This window comes from Dermacentor silvarum, chromosome 2 (genome assembly GCF_013339745.2).
Source record: "Dermacentor silvarum isolate Dsil-2018 chromosome 2, BIME_Dsil_1.4, whole genome shotgun sequence".
In the NCBI taxonomy this organism is placed as follows: Eukaryota; Metazoa; Arthropoda; class Arachnida; order Ixodida; family Ixodidae; genus Dermacentor; species Dermacentor silvarum.
The window spans coordinates 190979354-191000776 of NC_051155.1; the positions used below are offsets into that span (position 1 = coordinate 190979354).

Below are 21423 nucleotides of genomic sequence, written 5' to 3' on the forward strand. Positions count from 1 at the left end.
GGTGGGCGTTCCAGCTACTTTTGTGCTTCAATGAATAAAAGAGCGTTTTTTTAAAAAGGTAAGAGAAACAACAGTGCATTTTTACGGAAATTTTGATGGCGCAAATCTCCAAACTGATGTCATTCTGGAAATTCATTACAGAATGCTAAATACTCGTATGTGTTAAGTTAGTTGAATATGTGTTTCGATTCCTCGTGCGAGTAATGTCTGCCTTTCTGGGTAATCCAGCTCAAGGTCTATAATTATGTTACCTACAACAGTAAATTTTTGAAAATTCCGTTAAAATTATTCACTCCGTATAGCTCCTACAGCTCTTATCTCTTTCACCAAACACGACGACAGTGAATCAAAGGTGGTCTTGAGGCTAACAAATTGTCATTTTTTCTTCAATACGTCATCACGATTGCGGCACTGCTGAATGCGCCAGCACAGATGCTGCGCTGCTTGTATGTATAGCAAATTGCGCTCACCAACTTTTCTTGGCCAATGTGCAGAACCGTCCGTCCAAAGTGGCATCTGCGCGACTCCTGATTTATGCACGTGCAGACACGTTCAATATGGGCCACAGTACGGTGTGATCTCCAAAACTTTCCCGCGGTAGCACTGAAATACGAAAAATTGGAAAACTAAACACCGTTCCAATCGGTGAAATTTATTAAACCGATTGTTCGTATGTCGGCACCGCCATGCAGTCTTGGAGACCCTTTGACCGCAGGGGTTTCGTTGCTGCTCATATTGAACGCGAATGCTCGTTAACTTATCTGTACCGGGCAAACATTTGGTAGTATAGTTATCTAGTGTGTCGTCTGTTTTTATGTCTGGTTGTTAGCGCTGCATCTTTATTTAACCCCGAAAAATCTCGTTCGAGTTCAGCAAGCGCTGTTTCCACTTTTTCAGAATCACGTGCAAGCTTGCTTCACAGCTTCTTGCTTGCACTGAACGCTCGAACAGAACCCGACTGGTTTTTCAGAAAGCCGACGTATGTTTTATTGCGTTTATTTTTTATCTCTTTCCGTGCTTCGAGTCTTCAGGGCCTCAATGGAAGCCGTTTCCTTCTTTTAACCTTTTAGGGCATTAGTATGCAAAGTCCAAAAGGAATAACCAATTAGGAGATAAATATCCTTGACTGAAGAACAAGTGTTTTACAGTGACGAAATTTCCGGTGTGGAGCCATACGCATTAGAGATCGCTGCAGTGACATGCAGACGTCGAATTAAGGGAGTAGAAAAGAAACGAATAGCTTACAAAGTAGGGACTTGCAGATGCGCCGCTTGCTTGGAAGTGCATGTACTCGCCGCTGGCGTCTAAAAAGAGAGTCCGGGTACTTCCAGACCGCAGAGACAAACCTGTTTCCCAACTCGCCTTTAAACTATTCGGTTCTGTGACGTATAAAACTCATTTCCTTTATCGATATCGTAGACACGTTTCTTCGCTACATAATTTTAGTCACCGAAGGAAACCAAGACCCCCTGCAGCGCAGCGGTGTTACACGTAATGCAGCGTTCGCCTCTCTCATTTCTTTCTTAATGACGATAACTATGCCACACATCTCAAAACAGTCGTCGCGTAGTTTCTTGCTTCGGTCGGTCGGTCGGTCGGTCGGTCGGTCGGTCGGTCGGTCGGTCGGTCGGTCGGTCGGTCGGTCGGTTTGTCATCAGCAAATGCAAAGAAAAAGACAATCATTGTACCCGGCAGGTTCAAGCTGATGGCTTTTTGGGTAGCGCGCTCGGTGATCTAATAACAGCACCACATCGGTGTTTCGTTTTTTTTTTTTTTCTTTATTGTCCACTAAGCAATATCGACAGTAAGGAACACTTCCCCAATGATGCTGTAGCTGATGGAGCTCACAGTGAGTTCTTGTTGTGCCTTAAAATCCCGAACATACGAAACGCTTTCAAATTTAACTTTTTTCTTGTCGACTTTACGTTATTATCTGCGTGCCCCATAACCACACTCTTCCAGAAAACAACGGAGACTTGAAAGCATGAACACAGGATTTCAGTTCTGTTTAGCGCCGCAGTAGTATTCATTTTGTCTTTTTTTTTTTTTAAGGTAATTCTGCAGAGTCGCGATAGAAGGGGCATGTTACTCAACCCGTGGCGCATGCTGTAAGGCACTTTAATTGACGCGTTCCGAGCAGAGAACTATTGAGTCTTGCTTTGAAGGCATTCGAAGGCTCCGCGCGATATTGAAAAGGCCCATTTTTTATTTTTTATTTTGTATGCGTAGCCAGGTCCCTCGCGTGATAAATAGTGAGCCTGGAACATTGGCTGGGAAAAATGTCAATGAGCGGTGTTCGCACAACTTAATACGTCAACACGTTGTAAACGACCTAAACGCGTTGTAAAGTGCTAGTGTAAACATTTATCAGAGGGAGAGTCAGTTAGTTTCGACGACCGCCATTGCGTCTTCTTCGCTCTCGAAAGCGAAGAGCCTGAAACTTATTTTTGTTTATGTATACGAGAAGAGGTGTTGGCACGCGTATGTGACGTGGGTTGTGTTTTCTTGCTTGGTGCGTTACGGTTGTACGCTGCTCGACTTAGATGGAGGTGTTAATATAGCAGAAAAGAAATGACGATATTATATACTGTGACAACAGAAGAAATTATGAGCCCCTGGCTCCACGATACGTTTAGAGATTCGCATGTGATCTTGAGAAAAGCGCTCCTGGTATTCATGCAAAACTGTGGGAGAATTCCAGCGCCACCTGCAGAACTCCCGAAAGCTTCTGCAAACTGCACCAAGAACATATAGTACTTCACAATCTGATGGATCGCATCCAGGCCGCGGCGGCCGCATTTCGATGGGGGCGAATGGCAAAAAACACCCGTGTACCGTGCGTTGGGTGCAAGTTAAAGAACCCCAGGTGATGGAAATTAATCCGGAGTCCCCCACTACGGCGTGATTCATGATCATATCGTGATTATGGCTCGTAGAACCCGAGAATTTAATTATTTTGTTTTTCCGCAATCTGATGAGGCATGCAGTTTCAGTATAGCTGCAAATTCGGAGCCGTTTGCTGCTGTTCGCAGTATAAGGGGAATACTGGTGAGCCTGGTTAGTCGTGTGATAAGTGTGCAACAGTAAGGGCGCAAGTTATCTTAACGCCCTAACGTGACGCAACATATCTGTGTTGGTAGAAGAGAGAGGTAAAAAAAAAGAAAGAAGAGAAAAGGCAGGGAGGTCAATCAGACACGCGTCCGATTTGCTCTGCCCTGCGCAGGAGCATGGCACTGAACACTTTCTGGTTCAAATTTTAGCTTCGAAGTGGGAAATTTATATTTCGTGCATCTGAATGACAAAGAACGGGAAAGAATAAACTTTTAAAAATCGTCAGCCCAATTTCCGGCTACCTATCAAAGCCCTTTCTCATGAATTGCTAACGAATCAAGGCGTTGGAGGCAGCGTATGGTTCTTCAAAATTCTTATTTCACAATCATAACGTTGTGAACTACAGCCACAAAATATTTGAAGAGATACGCCTATAGGCGTCCATGACGCAAACATCCCGCACATAGGCCTAAACCCAGCATGATTCGTCGCATGGAGATTTGTGAAACATCGGGGACAACCGCGTTTAAGTGCGGTACCAAGAGAGAGAGAGAGAGAGAGAGAGATGTTTAATGATACAAAATACAGATAGGTCGGCCTGAGGTGCATTCCTCCAGCTAGCTACTCTGCGTTGGTGGAAGGAGAAGAGGGAAAGAAAGAGGGAAGAAATTGACAAGTGATGTAATTAGAGTGGCTGACGCACAGATTTCTACGGTTAGATCGTGTGTTTGTTTTTCTCCATGTCGGATATTTGTTTTAAAGCGTTATGATTCCTACGGGAATGATTGAACCGGAAAGGGTTAAGAGATGTAAAAAGAGAGAGAGAGAGCGGGAGAGCACTTCTGGTGCGTCCATCTGGAGGTGCACATAGAGAATATAGTCGATCATTGAGATTTGTTGATTTCAGAAACTGCAGCAGTATACAGTCATCGAAATGTAACGGAACAGCGATTTTTTTAAACGACTATAACTCCTGATGTCTGGGTTCTGATTGAGGAACTTGATACATAACAATAAGATTTAGATTAAATTATATTATGGTGTTTTACGTGTCAAAATCCACGATTTGATATTGATATAACAAGTATTCTTGCTGAACGTTTAGTATCATTGAAAACGCTTATGAAAAGCATATGTGTTTAGCCGCTCGTGTGTTTCAAAAAGATTGAGGTGTTATATTAATGATGAGTGTACGTGTCACTTTCTCAACTTGTGCCGCATGAGGCCATGATCCGAAGACCTTTGGCACCGAGAACGATCGTGAGCGCAGGTGATGTAACGTGCTGGCGGAGTTGAAGGTGTTGGTCGTCGTAGCAGGGTAGAGACGTAGAAATGTTCTATACATGAACTCTGCACACTCGAGGCTGTCGCATGAAGATGTCCCACCCATCCGCGTAGAAATTCATCATATTTGCGTAGAAATTCGTTGCGAAGAAGTGGTCTGGCACAGAATATCTTTCGCGCGATCACTGCTAAGCTGACAACGCTTGTTTTCCTTGCCGTGTGCCTTGGGAATACAATGAACCGTGTGCGAGACTGACATTTTGACGAGTGCTTGCGACTAGATCTAGGCTGTCAGTTATTGTTCCCGTCGTTGTTACATGCAGACATTTGCACAAGAGGATCGAGTTCGTTCAACGTGGCTCTCGTCGAGCATTGAACTTCCGTTCAGGACGAAGTCCCCCAGCCAAAAAAGCCAGTGACTCATTAGCATGACGCGCGCAAAGACAAATGCTGTGCGCGCGGGATCCACCGCTGGGGACACGTTTCACTTGTGCACTGTTCGTTGGGCGGTGAACGGACAGCTTGAGAAGCGCTCTCTTGAAACACTTTCACACTCTCAGGGAGTCATGTGTGCAGTGAGCTAGGAGTGTGAGTTAGGACCGACTTGTTATTTTTATTGCGATGACAATTGTACAGACGCTCGAGGCGAATTTCTGTCGTCTGCGCCTCCGTCTTGCTGTGCCACTATTGACGGCGCGTGCGCGGAGGTTTAGAGGGTCTCCAGAGACTCGAGTGCGTTTGGCTGCAAAAACGACGAAGCGGAGGGAACACACCGTCTACGATCAATGAGCTCGGTGGCGGAGCAAGATATAACAGTGTGCTGCCTTCCGCTGCGGGCACAAGCGTTGTAAGCACGAGTACTAAACGCGCACTAGGGTTTCTGCTGAATCTGCTGCGCGTATGCACTGGTCTGATCAGATCGGACAGTAAACGTCAAGCTAACATTATCTAATGTTTTACTGGGCGCTGACTAAAAAAAATAATTCTTTGGTTTCACGGTGCCAAAACAACGATCTGATTTTTAGGCACCGCAGTGGTGGACTCCGGATTAATTTTCACCACCCGGGGTTCCCTGACGTGCACTTAAATCTAAGTTGCACGAGCGTTCGTGCATTTCGACCCCATCGAAATGCGGCCCACCACGGCCTGGAATCAAACCCACGACCTTGAGCTCAGCATAGCCATTGAGCTATAGCACTGCGTGTTGATGCCTGAGTTCTCCTGAAGATGTAAAGATTAAATAACGATTCCGCCCTCGCCCCTCTTTGTTCAAGCTAAACTTAGCACAATGGGGAGTCAAACTTCTGCAGTAACAAGGAATGCGGGGCCGGTGGAGTACGGCTCAGTGAAATTACGGTAGTAGGGGGTAAATATGGCTGGAATTAGCGGCTTATTAGATGGTCCAATCTCGCTTAAGGAACGATGCGACTTGAGAGTTGTTTCCCTTGAAGTAAGTATTGACAAAATCGGCACACATTTAGCTCGTACAACGGTTGAATAAAAGTGTTCCTAAATACTTCGTTTGATGTGCCTTTTCAATGTGAAATCGAAACATGCACAGACATTCCAAATGTCTGTGCAGCCAATGTTTCGACAAGGGTACTTTGCGTTCGTCAGAGTCATGACGAATACAAATCCATTTATACTCGGTGGCCTTGTTCGACCACTGTTATATCTTTTCGTGGTAAAATGCCCCATTTGTTCAAAGTCTCGAGGATTAAAGAAAGATATGTTTCATCCTCGTTAATGTTTCTTGTTCCACTGTCCCGGCATCGTGATTTTTTTTTTCTTACTGCGTGTTTCGTTTTCTAACATTACAGTTGAGGCCAACGTTGTTCCTTTCTTCACGGCAAGAAATATGGGCGTCATTGCGTTGAGTTCATTATAAAGTTGACGCTATCCGGGTTAGGAGGCACGTGTTCAAGACAAAACGAAAATGCAGCTCGTGTTCCTTACCTACCCATGCGCGTCTCAAAGTATCATTTAAGACCCGTCCTCTGCTACCCCCACGCGCCAGCGCACACTGCACTGCTTTCTACATCAGACTCTTAATTTCCATGCCTGAACGCAACATTTGATGACACTTCGCATTCAGTATGCTGAAAAAGTGGGACACTAATGCACTTGCAGCGTGAAAGTTCTATCTTTGTTTTCTTTATCTTTAGGAACATTGTTTACCGCCGCTCTGTGCAGCTTTGACGACATACCTCTATTTACGTCGTCGTTCATGCAGAGCCACGCAGTTTTACGCGGACATCACTCATTCCTCCGAGATAGCAGCGTTCCCTTCCCGGCGAGCTACGCTCGCCAAGCGCGCGCGGAGCTTTCCTGAGCGTTAATCTTTCTCGGAGGTCATCTCCGAGTGCTGCCAGCGGGCAAGGACGTCGTCGTCGTTTCTGTGTAGTGATACGAGTGGCGAGGAGTTGAGCGTGCACACATAAGCTACGCGGTTTGTGACAAATGCAGCGCGTACTCGTCTTGCGTGCCACCATTCTTGCTTGCGGGCGCGCGCGCCCGGAGAGATAGCCTCGCCACGCAGCAACAAAGCCTCTCATCCCAAGTCTCCTCCACTCCTCTCGGGCGCGCAGCGGGAGCGTAATCCCTGCAGGCCGTTGGACGCCGCGCTGCCGCCGACGCAAGCGTCGGTGCCGTGCGACGGCGGGCGGCGTAGTAGTACGTGCGCGCGGCGTATGCGTTCTCCTCGGCGCAGCAGCAGCTGCCGTCAACCGAGCGGCAGCAGCAGGTGTTGGAGACGCGCTCGCTAACTCGCGGATTGTTCCACACACACGCACGCGCGCGCCCGGAGAGCGCGCGGCCTCCTGCGGTTTCCTTCTCATTCGTTCGACTCACTCCCTCTTCGGGTGGTGTACAGCTACGGCCCAGGGCTTGCCTACCGGCGACGGACACAAGAGTCAAGTGCGAGCGACTGTTCCACAGCGCTAGTGTGTGCTGCTCTCTTCTCGGGGATTAGAAGAAGATCTGCAGCCCACGACGACACATTTGAATGTCGGCGGCCTCCCGTGTTTTCGCACTCGCACCTACAAGTCTCGAGTGCACGATCGTGACGCTGCAGTCTTAACGTTCGGAGAAGCGTACAGTGGCAACCCTAGCCGCCGCCGATATGCGCGCTGTCAGGACTCCGGCAGTCGGCGACGGCGTGCCAACGCGTCCGCCGTTCGGCGCCGCCGACTAATGGGGACGGCAATCTGGACGACGACTGGGCGAACGTGTGCAGCATCCCGGCCTGCGAATGGATCGCGACAGGACGAGGTGAGAGAGGCTGCCACTTGCAGATGCTGCTGGTAGTGCTTTTTCTCCGGCCGGAATCGGGTCGCAGGGCGACGAGAGTGGCTCCGCTCCGCCGTTTCCTTCATTGATGACACTGCGGAGGCCTGTATACTGCTGCAGCCGCTGCTGCTGCTTATTGGCGTAGCCTTCGTTGCTTCGTGCCGCCTTTGAGATCGCATCGCTGATTTCTCGCCACGTCTCTAATGACGGAGGACCTGGCGTGTCACGGGTCGCAGTGTTTCATTTGCACGAACTGACCCTTTGGTCGTTTCATCAGATCGAGTGTCCGGGAGGCGTTGATGCATCGCGCTCGGATTTGCTTTGCGTATATGTATATGCTCTCCCCTGAAGGATTATATGGCGGAAACGGCTATGCAAGTCGCCTGAAACGTGCAAGTGTCTGCTTTCCGGAAAAGGTTCCAGCTTGTTTGTGCGAGACCGTCTGCTGGTGATAACACGCCAGCTGGAATTGGCGAAAGGAGAGAATCTGTCGCAGCCAGGTGGCTCCTACGCGACTTTCTCTTTCCTTTTTTTTTATATAGCGTTTTGTGTCCTTTCGACACCGATGTTCTCGTGTTCGGTTGTTCGGTTGGACTTTATTTCAGCCCATGATTTATAGGTGGGAAAAATGAAACAGTTTGTGATGAACCGAGATTGGGGTAAATGCGCGCATTCCTAAACTTATAGCATCTAAAACAAAGGTTAGCCAGAAAGGGACTTCATAGTCCTTTGGAGCGCCCATTGTTCGTAAGATCGGCGTCGGATTTATGATTCCGTCACTGACTCTATAGCCTATCATATACGCAGCGAGCGGTGAGAGGCGGTTGCATGCAGCTTTTCGGGTTCATATCACAGGCCCGAAATTATGTAGACAAACTTCGCCTCTCTCGTTGCTGTTCGGACGGGATTCCGTTAATTAGGAGCCCACTATTATAAATCATCCAGATACTGACCCACGATATGGTTTTCCCAAGTCTCGTACTGTATCCTGTAGTTCCAGGGAAGCATTCCGTAGCAGTGGACAAAGCACGAACGACAGGCGTTGGCTGCTTATCGGGCTCGTCCGCTTTAGTCAACCGACGTTTGTCTGAAGCTGCTAGTATTACCGGGTCCTTGAAGAAACTATAAGAGGTCGTTGCGGGATACCCGGACGAAGCACGTCGTAACCTGCAGCGGAGCCTGCAAAAAGCTCTCTCGAATCTGGAATCGAGCCTGTAATTAGGCTTATCGGTTATTTGTTTATCCTTGCGCCTACACTTTTTTATTCTCATCGTCACGTGGCATACATTTTATTCTCCTCTCCCTTTCTTTACGCGCAGAGTAGCTGGATATAATAGTAATCAGCGCCTGGAAGACTCTGCCTTTTACTGTGAATATAGGTTCTCTCTTTCTGTATGCTGATTACAAATTCCTGTTCTGCAGTGCATGTTTTTATCTCTGCAAGATTACAGTTGCAGCAAAATATAAGGATCACCGAGTCAAAAATTATTCCTTTCTTTTTTTTTCGGGTTATGGAAACAGTCAGCCTTAATTGACGTTCGCCGGGCAGTTGAGCCTGCTACGCCAGTGACAGTTGAATCCATGACGGTCGTTTCTACTGCACACAGCAAACACGACGTACGTAAGTTACAAGGACTTGTAACTAATGCTAGACGTTGATGTGTGGCAGATATATTGTGCTCTCGGACTATGCATGGAGCATGGTCTTGGATTTTTAATTTGTTATTGCCTTGACTAATTGCGGAATGTTTTCTTTTTTCGAATCTTTCTCCTTTCTATAGCTTTATTTTTTGTGCGTGTGGGTGTTTTTTTTTCTCTCATATTTCTCAGGCCAATATGGGTTTTCCATTTCATTTAATTTATTTACTCTCAAAGCTGTTGCGTACCTATTTATCTTTTTTCGGAGGGGGGGGGGGGGGAGGGGTCCGTGGGTAGGTTATTTTCCCAGTCTCGCTTAATTAAATAATCAACCGCGACAACCAGGACTTCACTGTTTATGTGCAATGGCATAGTCCCATTTGCTTCGAGGGATGCCAACGGTAACTTATGTCCTCGGCGTTCTTGCTCTTTCGAAAAGCGTAATTTGCAAGAGAAAGCCCTGTCGTTTCTTGACATCAAAATATCACTCTGCTTTGAAATTAGATGGAGATGTGTAGCGTTCTTTCGCCATCATTACACAGCTTAAAAACGTCGATGTTCTCAACTCGCTTCGTCTGTCATGTCTGTTACCGACATGAAGTCAGGAAAGCATCCTTACAGTCAGGAAAGCATCCTGAAAAGAATATCAACACAGTAAAAAATGTCCTGTCAGCTACGCCTCATGTCACGGGTGTCCTAAATAAAGCAATCTGTCCAGTTCGCACCCGAAAGTTGGCACTGCTTTTTTGAGAACTGGGTTGGCACTGCGGGACAGGACAGAAAGGTTATAGCTGTCAAGGCGTTAAGGCGGGCGAGTTGGTTGCTAGAGCTCGCATTCATATTCGCAGCGCAGAATTCAAATAGACTCGCGCGCAGAGAAAGAAATGACGCAGATGGCACGAACGCTTGACATCAGCATCAGCTTCTTCATTTCTGCGCTGCGAATATGAATGCAAAGACAGACAGGAGAAACACACGAGCAAGACTGTCCTCTCTTTCGGTTTGGCAGTGTTATAGTCGGCCACTCGTGTTGTCGTATAGTCACCGACTGGCCTTACAATCTCTCCCATTTTAAACCTTGGCGCAGACCGCACGTCCTCTGGACCAAGATGGCGGTGGCGTCCGGCGGTGGTGGAGGAGGGGGCGCTTCCGACTCGAGCGACTCGGCCGGCGGTGGCGGTGCGAACAACAACAAGGAGACGACGTGGGAGTACGTCGAGGCGAAGACGCAAACCGTGACCAGCGTGGACTGCTGCACCTCCTGCTACTACTTCTGCTGGTACCAGCACGTGCACCGCAACGACATCGACTCGCTCTACCAGCGGTACTTCCTGCACCTGAACCGGCGCAGCCTCACCGCGCTTCTGGGCGTCATGGCGGCGCTCTGCGCTCTCGGAGCGCTTCTGGACCTGGCGCTGTCCCAGCGACCCTCTCAGCCCCCGCCGGCGGCTCGCGCCGCAGCGTTCGGCGCGCTGCTCGTCTTCTACCTGGCGCTGGTGTACGCCACGCTGCAGACCTCGTTCCGCCAGGTGCACCTGCTCGTGTGCAGCTATCTGGTGCTCGTCTCGTTCGTAGTGCTCGTGGCGCTCGTGGCGCTCCTCGACCCCAGCGCCGCCGAGCGCGCCGTCGTGTCCGACCTGTGGTGCGCGCTCTTCCTCGTGTACGTGTCGTACGCCCTGGTGCCGGTGCGCATGCGTGACAGCGCCGTCGCTGGAGTCCTGCTGGCCGGAACCTACCTGGCCTGCAATCTCGCACTGCACGCGGACACCCTGCACTGGAAGCGGGTGAGTGTTCTTGAACTGTGCAGGTGTTCTATTTGGAAGTGCCCAAGCTTCCAATTCCCTCTCTCCTCTTTTTTTTTTTTCTGCGCCACTGTCAGCTGGCTCTTCTTTCTTGCTAGCAACTTTCGCTCCATTACAAAGTTTTGGACACGCCCAAAGTTTTGTACTTCCAGCCCCCACTGGTACCCGCATAGATGTTCGTACACAGACGATTTTGCAGAACTGATTAGGTTCCCCCATCTTAGACTACTAATCCTGATGTAACGTAGCTATACCCATGAGCGCCCAGCGTCACATCATTTTGCACCCACCAAAACGATATGAAAAAAAAATGCGTTTAAATATTTCTTATAACATTTCCCAATACGATAATTACGCCGCGTTTCCCGGACGGCAACGCCTATCGGTCGAAACCGTATTGAACTGTGACTGACACTCCAGGTTTCCGAGGGCCAAGGGATGGCTACTTTTCTGGATGTAATGTATCAAGATCACGGTAATCTGTGACTCAGACTGGAGTTGCACACGAAGGATGACCAAACATGCTTACTGTTGTCCATGTATTACCCGTTGTGGGTTAGCTTCCTCTCGAGTTTTCCTGTTATGCTCCCAGATTGGGCCCTATAGGTCAGTAATGGCAGAATTCTGTATAAAAAGTGCGAAGCTGACTTTCTCACAATGCGCATTGCTAAAAATACGGCGGCTCACGCATCACTACAGCAGTGAATGGTACGCCGCTAGTACGTTGTTTTTGCTTTCATGCATTCCTTGTATACCATCCATACATTGCGCACAAAAGCAACAACAGTGTGCCCAGCTGATCAGTAATCAATCACCAATTTCACCGCCACATTCTGGACGATAGTAAATTGCGGGAACGACAGCTTTGCACTTTCATAGTTGTATATGGCACAAAAAGCTTGGGAAAAAAAACGAAAAGGATAAGACATACAATGCGTTCTAAAGGGCCGATCGGACTTCGACCGGACAGGATCGGACTTCGACCGGACAGGATCGGACTTCTATCGGACAGTATCAGTGTATGCAAGAAGTCTATGTATTATGCATGGTTCTTGCAATGAATTAAAAACTGCAGCGCCAGATTGATCCCTGGGAACTTTAGCTGAAAACCGTGAACTCTTGCATACACGAGCCGCCGCTGCTATTGCGAAGTAGCGCCAACCTTTGACGGGTACTGTCGTTCTGTGATTGGTCGCTCACGCCATTCCTGCTTCCGCAATTTCCGCTTTCGCGATGCCTGTTTCCGTTGCTGCTCGCTGTCGCAAAATTTCGCCCATGCTCCCATGTCAACGAAGCAGTAACTTCCACTCGGAACGAGGAACTGAGGCTATGCAAGTTCCGCTTGACACCTGAAGCTGAGGGGGGAGCAAGAGAGGAGCACTGAGGAGGAGGAGGGTAGATTAACCCTACTAAATATGGTCGTGCAAAACGTGTATTGTGTGCCTTAGGCCTGACCCTACAGGCACGAAAGCGGTAGCGCGTTCGGTAGGCTTGCAAACGGTAGGTTTGAAAGTGGTAACGGCTTCCAGCGCCATGATCGCCCTCCAAGAGTAAGATAAGCATGGACAAACATAAATAGGACATGGGCACTTTTAAACTATAGACTTAAAGGTCCTATTTCCTTGTGTCTCGGGCCCTCATTTTAGAGATGAGTGCTTAGAGACTAAGCGTGCTTACATTCTGCTGTTTACTTTTCAATAAAATACTCGCGAGGAGCGTAAATAACGTGCGTCATCGCGAATTGCACAAAAGCACAGCCGCACCGGCGCATACTTGGCTGCAAGCTGCGATATAGCTTGGACAGACAGCGTGCATGTTTACATGTCAGTGGCTGCTTGACCCCACCCAGTAGCATATGACATTTCTTAAGCTTGCCATGTATTGTTTTCCCCACTTTTTGACGAGGAGGAGGAGGGGAAACTTTATTTTCGTCAGATGCAGAGTTATTTGAATTACTGGGTTTCTTCTGCTAGGCGGCGTGAGGTGGCCGTAAGCCTTTGACTATCGAAATACACGTTGTTCTAAAGCACTGATCATGTGTGCCCAGTTCTGTTCGTATTTGTAAGCTCTTACCTCTAATAAAAGCTTGCGTGCCCCTATAGAGTTGGTGGACGTGACATCTAGGTCAGTTTTCATGGTAGATGGCGAGACATATATAGAAAAATCAGCGAGACTGGAAATCTTGTTCTGGATTCCGAGAACTACATACTTAAATATCGCGGATGAAGGTAGGTGAAAGATAATGTTGCGAAAATTGTCGACACTCTACGTTGTCGTCTCCCTTGCCCTTGTTTTTCTCCGGAGCTTTTCTTTATGATTTGAGTCATAAACCAAACAGCCCTTTTACCACCTCCGCTGTAAGAGGTCTCATTAGAGTGATACAGCCGAGAGGTTCATTTGCGAAATATCAAGCTGCCGAAAGGTGCGGTGGCAGCTGCAAAAGGCGCGCGACAGCAACGCTTGTCCAAAACATTCGCCCTTATGTTATAAACGACATTTAAATGTAAAACTTGGTGCGGTGTTTAAGAAGAACACTGGAAGAGTACGAACCGTACAATAGTCAATTGATCAGCGGTAAAATAATAGCGTAAATGCTTGATGCAACGTGAAATCCTTCTAAGTGCCGGACTGCTCAGTCGATGGCTAACATAACAGTGATTCGAGATAAATGATACGGTGCTTTTGAAATTAATAGCCGAACAGATGTATCAATGGCAACGGTGGAGAGAGAGAGACTACACTAACAGGCTTGGGAACTTACCCTATACTGAGGCTGGCAAGAGGGCTCGGTTTCCGGCTAAATTACTAAAGCAATCGAGTTTAGCGCAGTCGATATACGGTAAAGCCGCTTGTTTGACGCAATCCCAAACCCAAAACATTTAAATAACATAACAAAGAAAGGAACAAACGCTGGAGGAAAACGCGGCTAGCTTCCCGACTCGCTGAGAGCGATCGCTTGCCGACAGCAGTGACGTAGTCAGGGTGTGGCGCACCGGCCACGTACAGTACCGAGTGCCTACCCGAGGTCGCCAGCTAATGTGTTAGCATTTGTACAGGATGTCCGAGCTAATATGGGGCAAGACCAAGAAAACACACACACTCGCCGTTAACAATATGAGTGCACGAACACTTCAAGCAGTGCGAAGTTAGTAGTAGACTTACACATCCGTATTCGTATAACGTGAGGTAAACTTGAAAATGGCGGACCCAGAGTTAGGGTATGCTGCCGGCCTGGCGCACACAATAACGCAAAGAGTACAAAGGAGCACAAAAGGCGTACGAAGGAGTATGGGTTTTGGGATACGCAAAGCCGCTTGAGGGCGCCATATCTAAAACTCCCGGAATTTTAGGTTTCGAGCGCCCAAAGTTAAAGGACTAAAAAAGCTCACCCAGGCGTGTTTGCGTACCTAGAGCTCCACGCTCTGTTTGCGTTCTTTTGTATACCTTTTTGCGTTCTTTCTTACGCCCGGCGGTAGGCCTGCCCTAACTTTTGTTTTGTTCTTGCTTGCTTGAATACGGTGAAACGCAATATACGGAACCAAAGTAAGACGAGACAGACAGGACAAGCGTGACTAAGTGCGCGTTTGTTTTGTTGTTTAATTGCTGCATACCTAACTTTTGGTGCGCAAAACCTTCCTATTAGTGAGTTAAATAGGAGCTTTAGAAATAGGGTACCCGGGCGACTTGGCGTACGCAAAATCCCAAACTCCATTACGTAGGCCCTCTGCGTCTTTTGAAAGTCCGGCTTTTCGCGTCCCCTAACTGTGGGCGCGCAAAACCTGTTTAAAAAAGCGTACCCAAGCGACGAACGTAAAAACCCGAACTCCATTGTAGGCCCTGCGCGTTCTTTTGTACTCAATTTGCGTTTGTTTGTAAGCCTCGCGTTTCGCGTCCCCTAACTATGGGTGCGCAAAACATAAAGCTCCCTATTAACGCCTCAGCTTTAGCTTCGACGTAAGAGGCACCGTCATGCTGTGTAGATATAGCTCCGGTGCTCAATACTTCCTTTTTTTTTACTTCCCTAAACGATGACTGTCAAAAAAATAAAAGGGGGGGGGGGGGGGGGAGGAGGGTTTGCCAACACTTGTCCGCGCCTTTGCTACGAGTAGGGTCGCCGTAGCGCTTATCGATGGCTGCTTGGTGTCATTGAAGGCGGCAGCTGCTTCCTTGAATTGATGGCTGCATTGTGGACGAATGACTCATACCACGCTACAGCGGTGACCTTTTAGCTACGTCAGCGTGTTCGTACGTCTGTGACTCTAATAGCTGTATAATGTATATGACAGCCACACCGAGTTACCATGCGATTCTAGCACAAAACAAGTAGAATATCCGCATTGTGAGGCTCTCTGGCTATAGTATCTCATTTATTTGTAGTCGATACGGGAAGGCCGGAACGCCAATATATCGCTGTACCTCCCTCCCCCTCTCTCCGCGCCCTTTTCAAAAAAATGTTAGCTGAGGGATCTGCGCTATCCGTACTATACTAGAACAAAGTTTCCCCTCGTGTTATTTGCCGCGAAACATATCTGAAATTCTAGAAAACCACGAAAATGCCAGGCCGAGTTGGCGACCATGTTCCTGACATTTCGTACCCAGCTCTTGCCTTCTAGGCGCAAAAAATTCAAATTTTGACCTTCCCTCGTTACAGCATGACTACATAAAAACACGCCACAACCAAATGCCCTGTACAAATCAAGTTTCCAAACTTTCCATTGTACCACGGAGAAAGCTACATGAATGTTTCGTTCTGCCACGTTCTTGGCGCTGAGTTTCTCGTAACCTTGTGTGCACCGCTCCTGAGTGGCAGCAGAGAGCTCGGTGGCGAAAGGCAGATATGGCCTTTCTTGTACAGCGAGAATTCCCTACTGTATTTATTGCCTTATTTACTTATTTACTCATTTACTTATTTATTATCCGCAACGCGTGCGCCTGACGCTGACCTCGAGTTTGCGCACTGATGTTCGTCAAAAGCGTGTGTCAATCGCAGGGCTGCCGTCGACGTTCCTTCGCGTCACCGTATGACACCGCAGATCTTTATTTTGACGAAGTAATTTCTCGTCTTCGTGCCATGCACCCCTTTTTTCAACTTTTCTCTTAATACCGCGCGGTATACTCACCTGCTGGGCAGAGAGAGAGAGAGGGTGCCACAACTCGCTCATTGTTATCGTATACATGCCGGTGGAACTCGCTGAGGAGCGTTTGTTTTGTCTAGCTCCAGACACCTCGTTTGGCGACACACCTGCGTCGTCGACCTCAGCGCCTGGAGATGCAGGATCTGTCTCGCTGTCACGTTTATTCTAAACAGCGTGAAACGGAAAGATCGTTTCGCCTGTTTTCTTACCGTTCTTTATTATGAGACGATTTGCTTAAAAGCGGGAATAATAAGCAATAACCTGCGGGCCCTGCCATGCTGGGGATCTTTTTATTATTAATATAAACTGCGACAGCCTGGGAAACTTGGTCTACGAGAGAGCCCGCTATCCCGAAATCGCGGTTAAACACACACACATATAAAAAAAACACTAGACCCGAGATCGATATATTTAGAAAAAAAAAGAAATAAAGGCTTTCACAGTCGATTAGAGTGGAAGAAAACAGTAAATACACTCTATTTAAAAACCTTGACATAAAGTTGCAAATATAAACAAATCATGCGTAATGGAGAGTCGGGCGCGTCACCTTTGACAAGCACGAGTAGTCTCTGCTGATATTGAAATAGTTCAGTTGATAGCGAAGCGCTTAAAAAATCACTGACACGATTTTTATCTTCGCCTTGTACAGTTTGTCGAGTTTGCGGTACGGTTCGGTAACTAGGTGACTATAGGTTTGCAGTGCTATCGTATGATGTTATGTTGTCCTTTTGTGTACGCGTCGCTTAGCTCTCGTCATAGAAGACAGAAAAAAGTACCTACGATGCAATACTCTATTCAGGACCGTTGTTCATTTATCTGCTGAAACTTCCGCTTCACTCAAACGTTCGCCCTATACATAAGGAGTTCTCGAACAAGGAGCCATGACAATCCTATGGCTCTCTTAGTCATTCATGGACCCCTTGAGTGCTCACAGTATGTGTCCAGGTCCTTTTTCCTTTCTCATTTCGTTTCTCTTCCCATTACTCATTCCCCAGCATAGTAAACAAGTAGGAAAGTTTTACCTAAGCACCTTTCGTCATCTTTCTCTTTCTTCATGCACCGCTCTTTTCTTTTCCCCATTTCTTTCTTTCTTTTTCTTTTCTTTTTTTTTTATTGTCTACGTGTCTCCTTTGTTTTCTAATCCTGCATGGTCCTTCGTAAATTTTGCAAGTGCTTTGAATTTTAATATGTATCAGAGCCGAGTGAAGAGCTTTTTTTCTTTTTTACCATTGAAATGAATATTAGTCCAGGAACCTCTTTCGCAGCGTGATCCTCGCTCCTTTTGACTTAATAATCAGTGCGAGAAATACTAAGAAATAACGTTAAGAAGTGCTTCGATGGGGGCTAGGTGGTTTGGCATGACTGTATTAGTGTATGGCGCTGCGAATGTGGTACACACAGGAACACTAACACGAAAAACAAGAGACGTACATGGACCTTGCGCGCTAACAACTGTTTATTCATTCACTTACGCTTGTCATACATATACATTTTTTTTTATGACTGAGCAGTTTGGCAGCAAGTGCGTCAGCGCATCTTGAATGGTTTTAGATCTATAGACACTGTTAAATTCTTAGAAGAAAGGTTTCGCACAGGATGGTAACCTGCACCTTGTCTTTAAGGCACGTGCTTCGTGCGTCATATGTGCCCTCTGATGTGGTTTCATGCCCGTCACTTTCCCATCGCAAATTTTATCTACATCCGTGCACGTGATCTTTTTTGTATATAGGTACGACGAACGGAAGCGAACGAAGAGACCGTTGTCAGGGCGCGAGCTCCGTGTTCATCTCTTATTTTAAATGCGAAGCATTTCTTGGCGAACATTTGCTACTTTGACAGTATCTATCTATCTATCTATCTATCTATCTATCTATCTATCTATCTATCTATCTATCTATCTATCTATCTATCTATCTATCTATCTATCTATCTATCTATCTATCTATCTAGCCGCCTACGACTTTGTGCTCTCATGATCATTTCGTTAACTTGGTATGTACCGAAATTGGCATACTATGACAAGAATATATGACGAACATAAATGATATATCATTACATGAATGTCATGACATGTGTGTCATATAGGTCATGAAAGAGCCACCTACGTCTTGGTGCTCTCATGGTCGTTTCGTTAACTTGGTATTTACCAAAATTGGTATAGTATGACAGGAGTGTATGACGAACATAAGTGATAGGTCATGACACAAATGTCATGACTTGCGTGTCAAATAGGTCATGACAATGATCTAGCGAAAAAAGATTAACACTCAAAAACCACTCAAATTGTTTCGGACGTGGGTACTAAGTGAAGGAAACACTACAGGATGCTGGTAGAAGTCATAGTCATGACAGCAAAAATGACAATGACTCAGCGAAAAAAGATTAACATTCAAAAATCACTGCAATGGGTTCGGACGTGGACACTAAGTGAAGGAAACACTCAATGATGATGGTAGAAATCATAGTCATGAGCATGACTCAGCAAAAATGACAATGACTAAGCAAAAAAATACTAACACCCAACACTACTGGAATGGGTTCAAATGGGGTACTAGGTGAAGGAAAAGGCTAAGGTTGGTGGTCGAAGTCATAGTCATGACCGTGACTGAACAAAAATGACAATGACTCAGCGAAAAAAGATTGGCACTCAAAAACCACTGAAATGGGTTCGGACGTCGATACTAAGTGAAACACTAAAGGATGGTGGTAGAAGTCATAGTCACGAGTATGACTCAGGCTTTCGCCCTAAGGTCTCTCAGGTGTAGCTAAAGGAAATCCTGAGGACTGATGGCATGGATGTCATGACATGCGTGTCATGTAGGAGCTACCTACGCCTTGGTGCTCTCATGGTCGTTTCGTTAACTTAGTAGGCTCCCCGCACACTGCTTCCCATAACATCGATTCCCACAGGGCGTGGGATCTGCCGGCTTTTTTCGTGTTGGTGTTCCTGTGTGTACCACCTTCGCCGCGTCATACATCAGTACAGCATACGAATTAACGTGCGTGCTATCAATACGTCTTTTGCTCAAAGTCACAGGACTTTGAGCAAAAGACGTGTTTTTGCTAACACGTACGTTATTTCGTATACTGTATTGATATATGAGGCTGCGAAGGTGGTACACATAGGAACACCAACACGAAAAACAATAGACGAACGAAAGAGGGACTCCGCTACTTATTGAAAAAAAAAAGAGTAAGACAGGTTGTGGCATAAACTAAAAATGATCCTCGACATATTCGGCGGAAATCGGACTTATCCGAGTGTGTTTCATGCAGCACACGTAAACACACAAGAAACGCAGGGGTTATTAACCTTTTTATACTCGCTGTGGTGGCAGAGTGTTCGTGACGCCAGAATAATTCCGGTCGCGCGTTTTATAGCGAAGCCATTTAGTTGTAAAAAGCGCTTTGTTTATAAGAGTGTTCTTTATTTGTACTATTGCCTTGTATGCTTTGTGACATGGTCGTTTTCATTCGCATTGTAATTGCTTTAATATTTTTTCGTAATGTCGCTGTGTTGGTTCGACTGTTATGATGTGTGCATTAACTTCTGTTCGGCTCGTTCTTCTACACAAAGTGTGCTCCTATAAGTATACAAAACTATGTGCGTAACTATACCAATGGTTCCATAGACATTGAGTGCTCGGCGCCGTATATGTGCGCGACATCTGCTTATTCTATCATGTGAATAAAAAAGAAATAACTGGAAAACTAGTACTGGGCCTCCCCCCCCCCCCCCCCCACAAAAAAAGAAAAAAAAAAAAACAGCTTTTCAAGTTTGAGATTAACTATAAAAAGCAGTGCCTTCCGGCTGATAGACGTACGTCGTTACGTCGCGCGCCTAATTAGTTTTCCTGCTCATGTAATTCATGTGAATGCATTACTTATGCCATGCACTTAAGTGCTCTTTGAGCTTCCTACCTTTTAATTACCGCACCATATTCAATGCAAAAGGAGTCGCCAGCCAGCTTTTCATTGAAATCTTAATGTACAGGTCTTAATGCGTAACAAGGAAGATCGAGACGGGGAAGTGGAAAAGGTATCGAGCGCCAATTTAGACCGAACATATGCTTCGAAATGTGATTCCCAACGCACCCCAGAAATGATGTATTTTTAAAAACCTTTTAAATTCGCAACTAGAAATCAAAGTCTTCTATAGTCACCCTTGTTCAGAGGTTCCCCATCGGCTATGCAAATAATGCTTCACAAACGGCATCGTGATAGCTCAGTTGAATTTTCGTAGGACTCTTAGCACCAAAGCTTCACTTCACCCTCACTTGTTTTCTACCGTTTTCGATTCTTTTGCTATAATGTATGTGTCCCTTAGAGGATTAATCGATGTTCAGCGGCACTAAATACTTTATGTGTCTTCGTGCACGGCACTCTGTAAGCTTCATGCAGTTTTCTTGCACGCCCTCGTTATGCAATTAGGGCCTACAAAATCCTTTCGCGGGTGCTTTTGTTTGCAGGCCTATATTTTATTCGTGTCTGTAATCACCTGCTGACGCCTTGACATGAACAAGCTTGCGAAAGCATGTAACTGCCATTGTCTTCATTGTCTTTGTTGAAAGGTGTGCGATGAAGGACTCATTCAGAGGTTAAAGCAAAGCGTTACCGACACTTGGCACGCAGAAGCTTGGCACGAGGTCAAGATAACTTGAGCGGGAAGCTAACGCTACAACAGCAGTTTAGACTGGTAGTGTTGTCACAATTCACCTAAGCAGAAGAACAAATCATTCGTGAATCATTCGTGACCGACCGACCTACCGACCGACCGACCTCGGAAAGTGCGTCAGGTACCTTAAGTATGCTAATCGCATTAATAAGAAGTCAATTGAACGATTCGGACTGGAAGGAATTCAGCATCACCCGCTTTGCTTTCTTTCTTTGTTCAACCCAGTTTTCTGTAACGAATATCTCGCGACTGTCTGGCAGCTGTCTGGCAGCTATCTGGTGACAATGTGGCGACTATCTGGTGACTATCTGTCTGTTTACGTGGGCCGTTCCTGAAGATAGTGTAGTCTAAAGATGTGGGCCGATCCCGAAGAGAACATTTTGACGCCGAAATGAGTCTCTGAGTATCACAGCAACAAACAACACCACGAAAACGCCGCACTTCGCACCATGCAGTTCGCAACATGTCGCAGGAGCATTAACCGTTTGGTGCGGAACAGTGATAGGATTCATAAGAACCGTTCTCTACCAAACCGTGTATGCTTTTCATT

At 46.7% G+C, this 21423-nt stretch overlaps 1 protein-coding gene across 4 annotated transcripts in view; it reads left to right on the plus strand.

The window, feature by feature from the left end:
- The window catches only part of LOC119442339 (adenylate cyclase type 5-like), a 347702-nt gene that overhangs the window by 192868 nt on the left and 133411 nt on the right, over positions 1-21423 (plus strand). For 3 of the 4 annotated variants that reach the window (XM_049662064.1, XM_037707182.2, XM_037707185.2), the window contains one exon: positions 10349-11045. In XM_049662064.1, coding sequence (XP_049518021.1) covers positions 10349-11045 — 697 coding nt within the window. Of the gene's footprint in view, positions 1-7085; positions 7606-10348; positions 11046-21423 lie in introns of those variants that run through there. The other variant, XM_037707184.2, reaches the window with a different exon arrangement.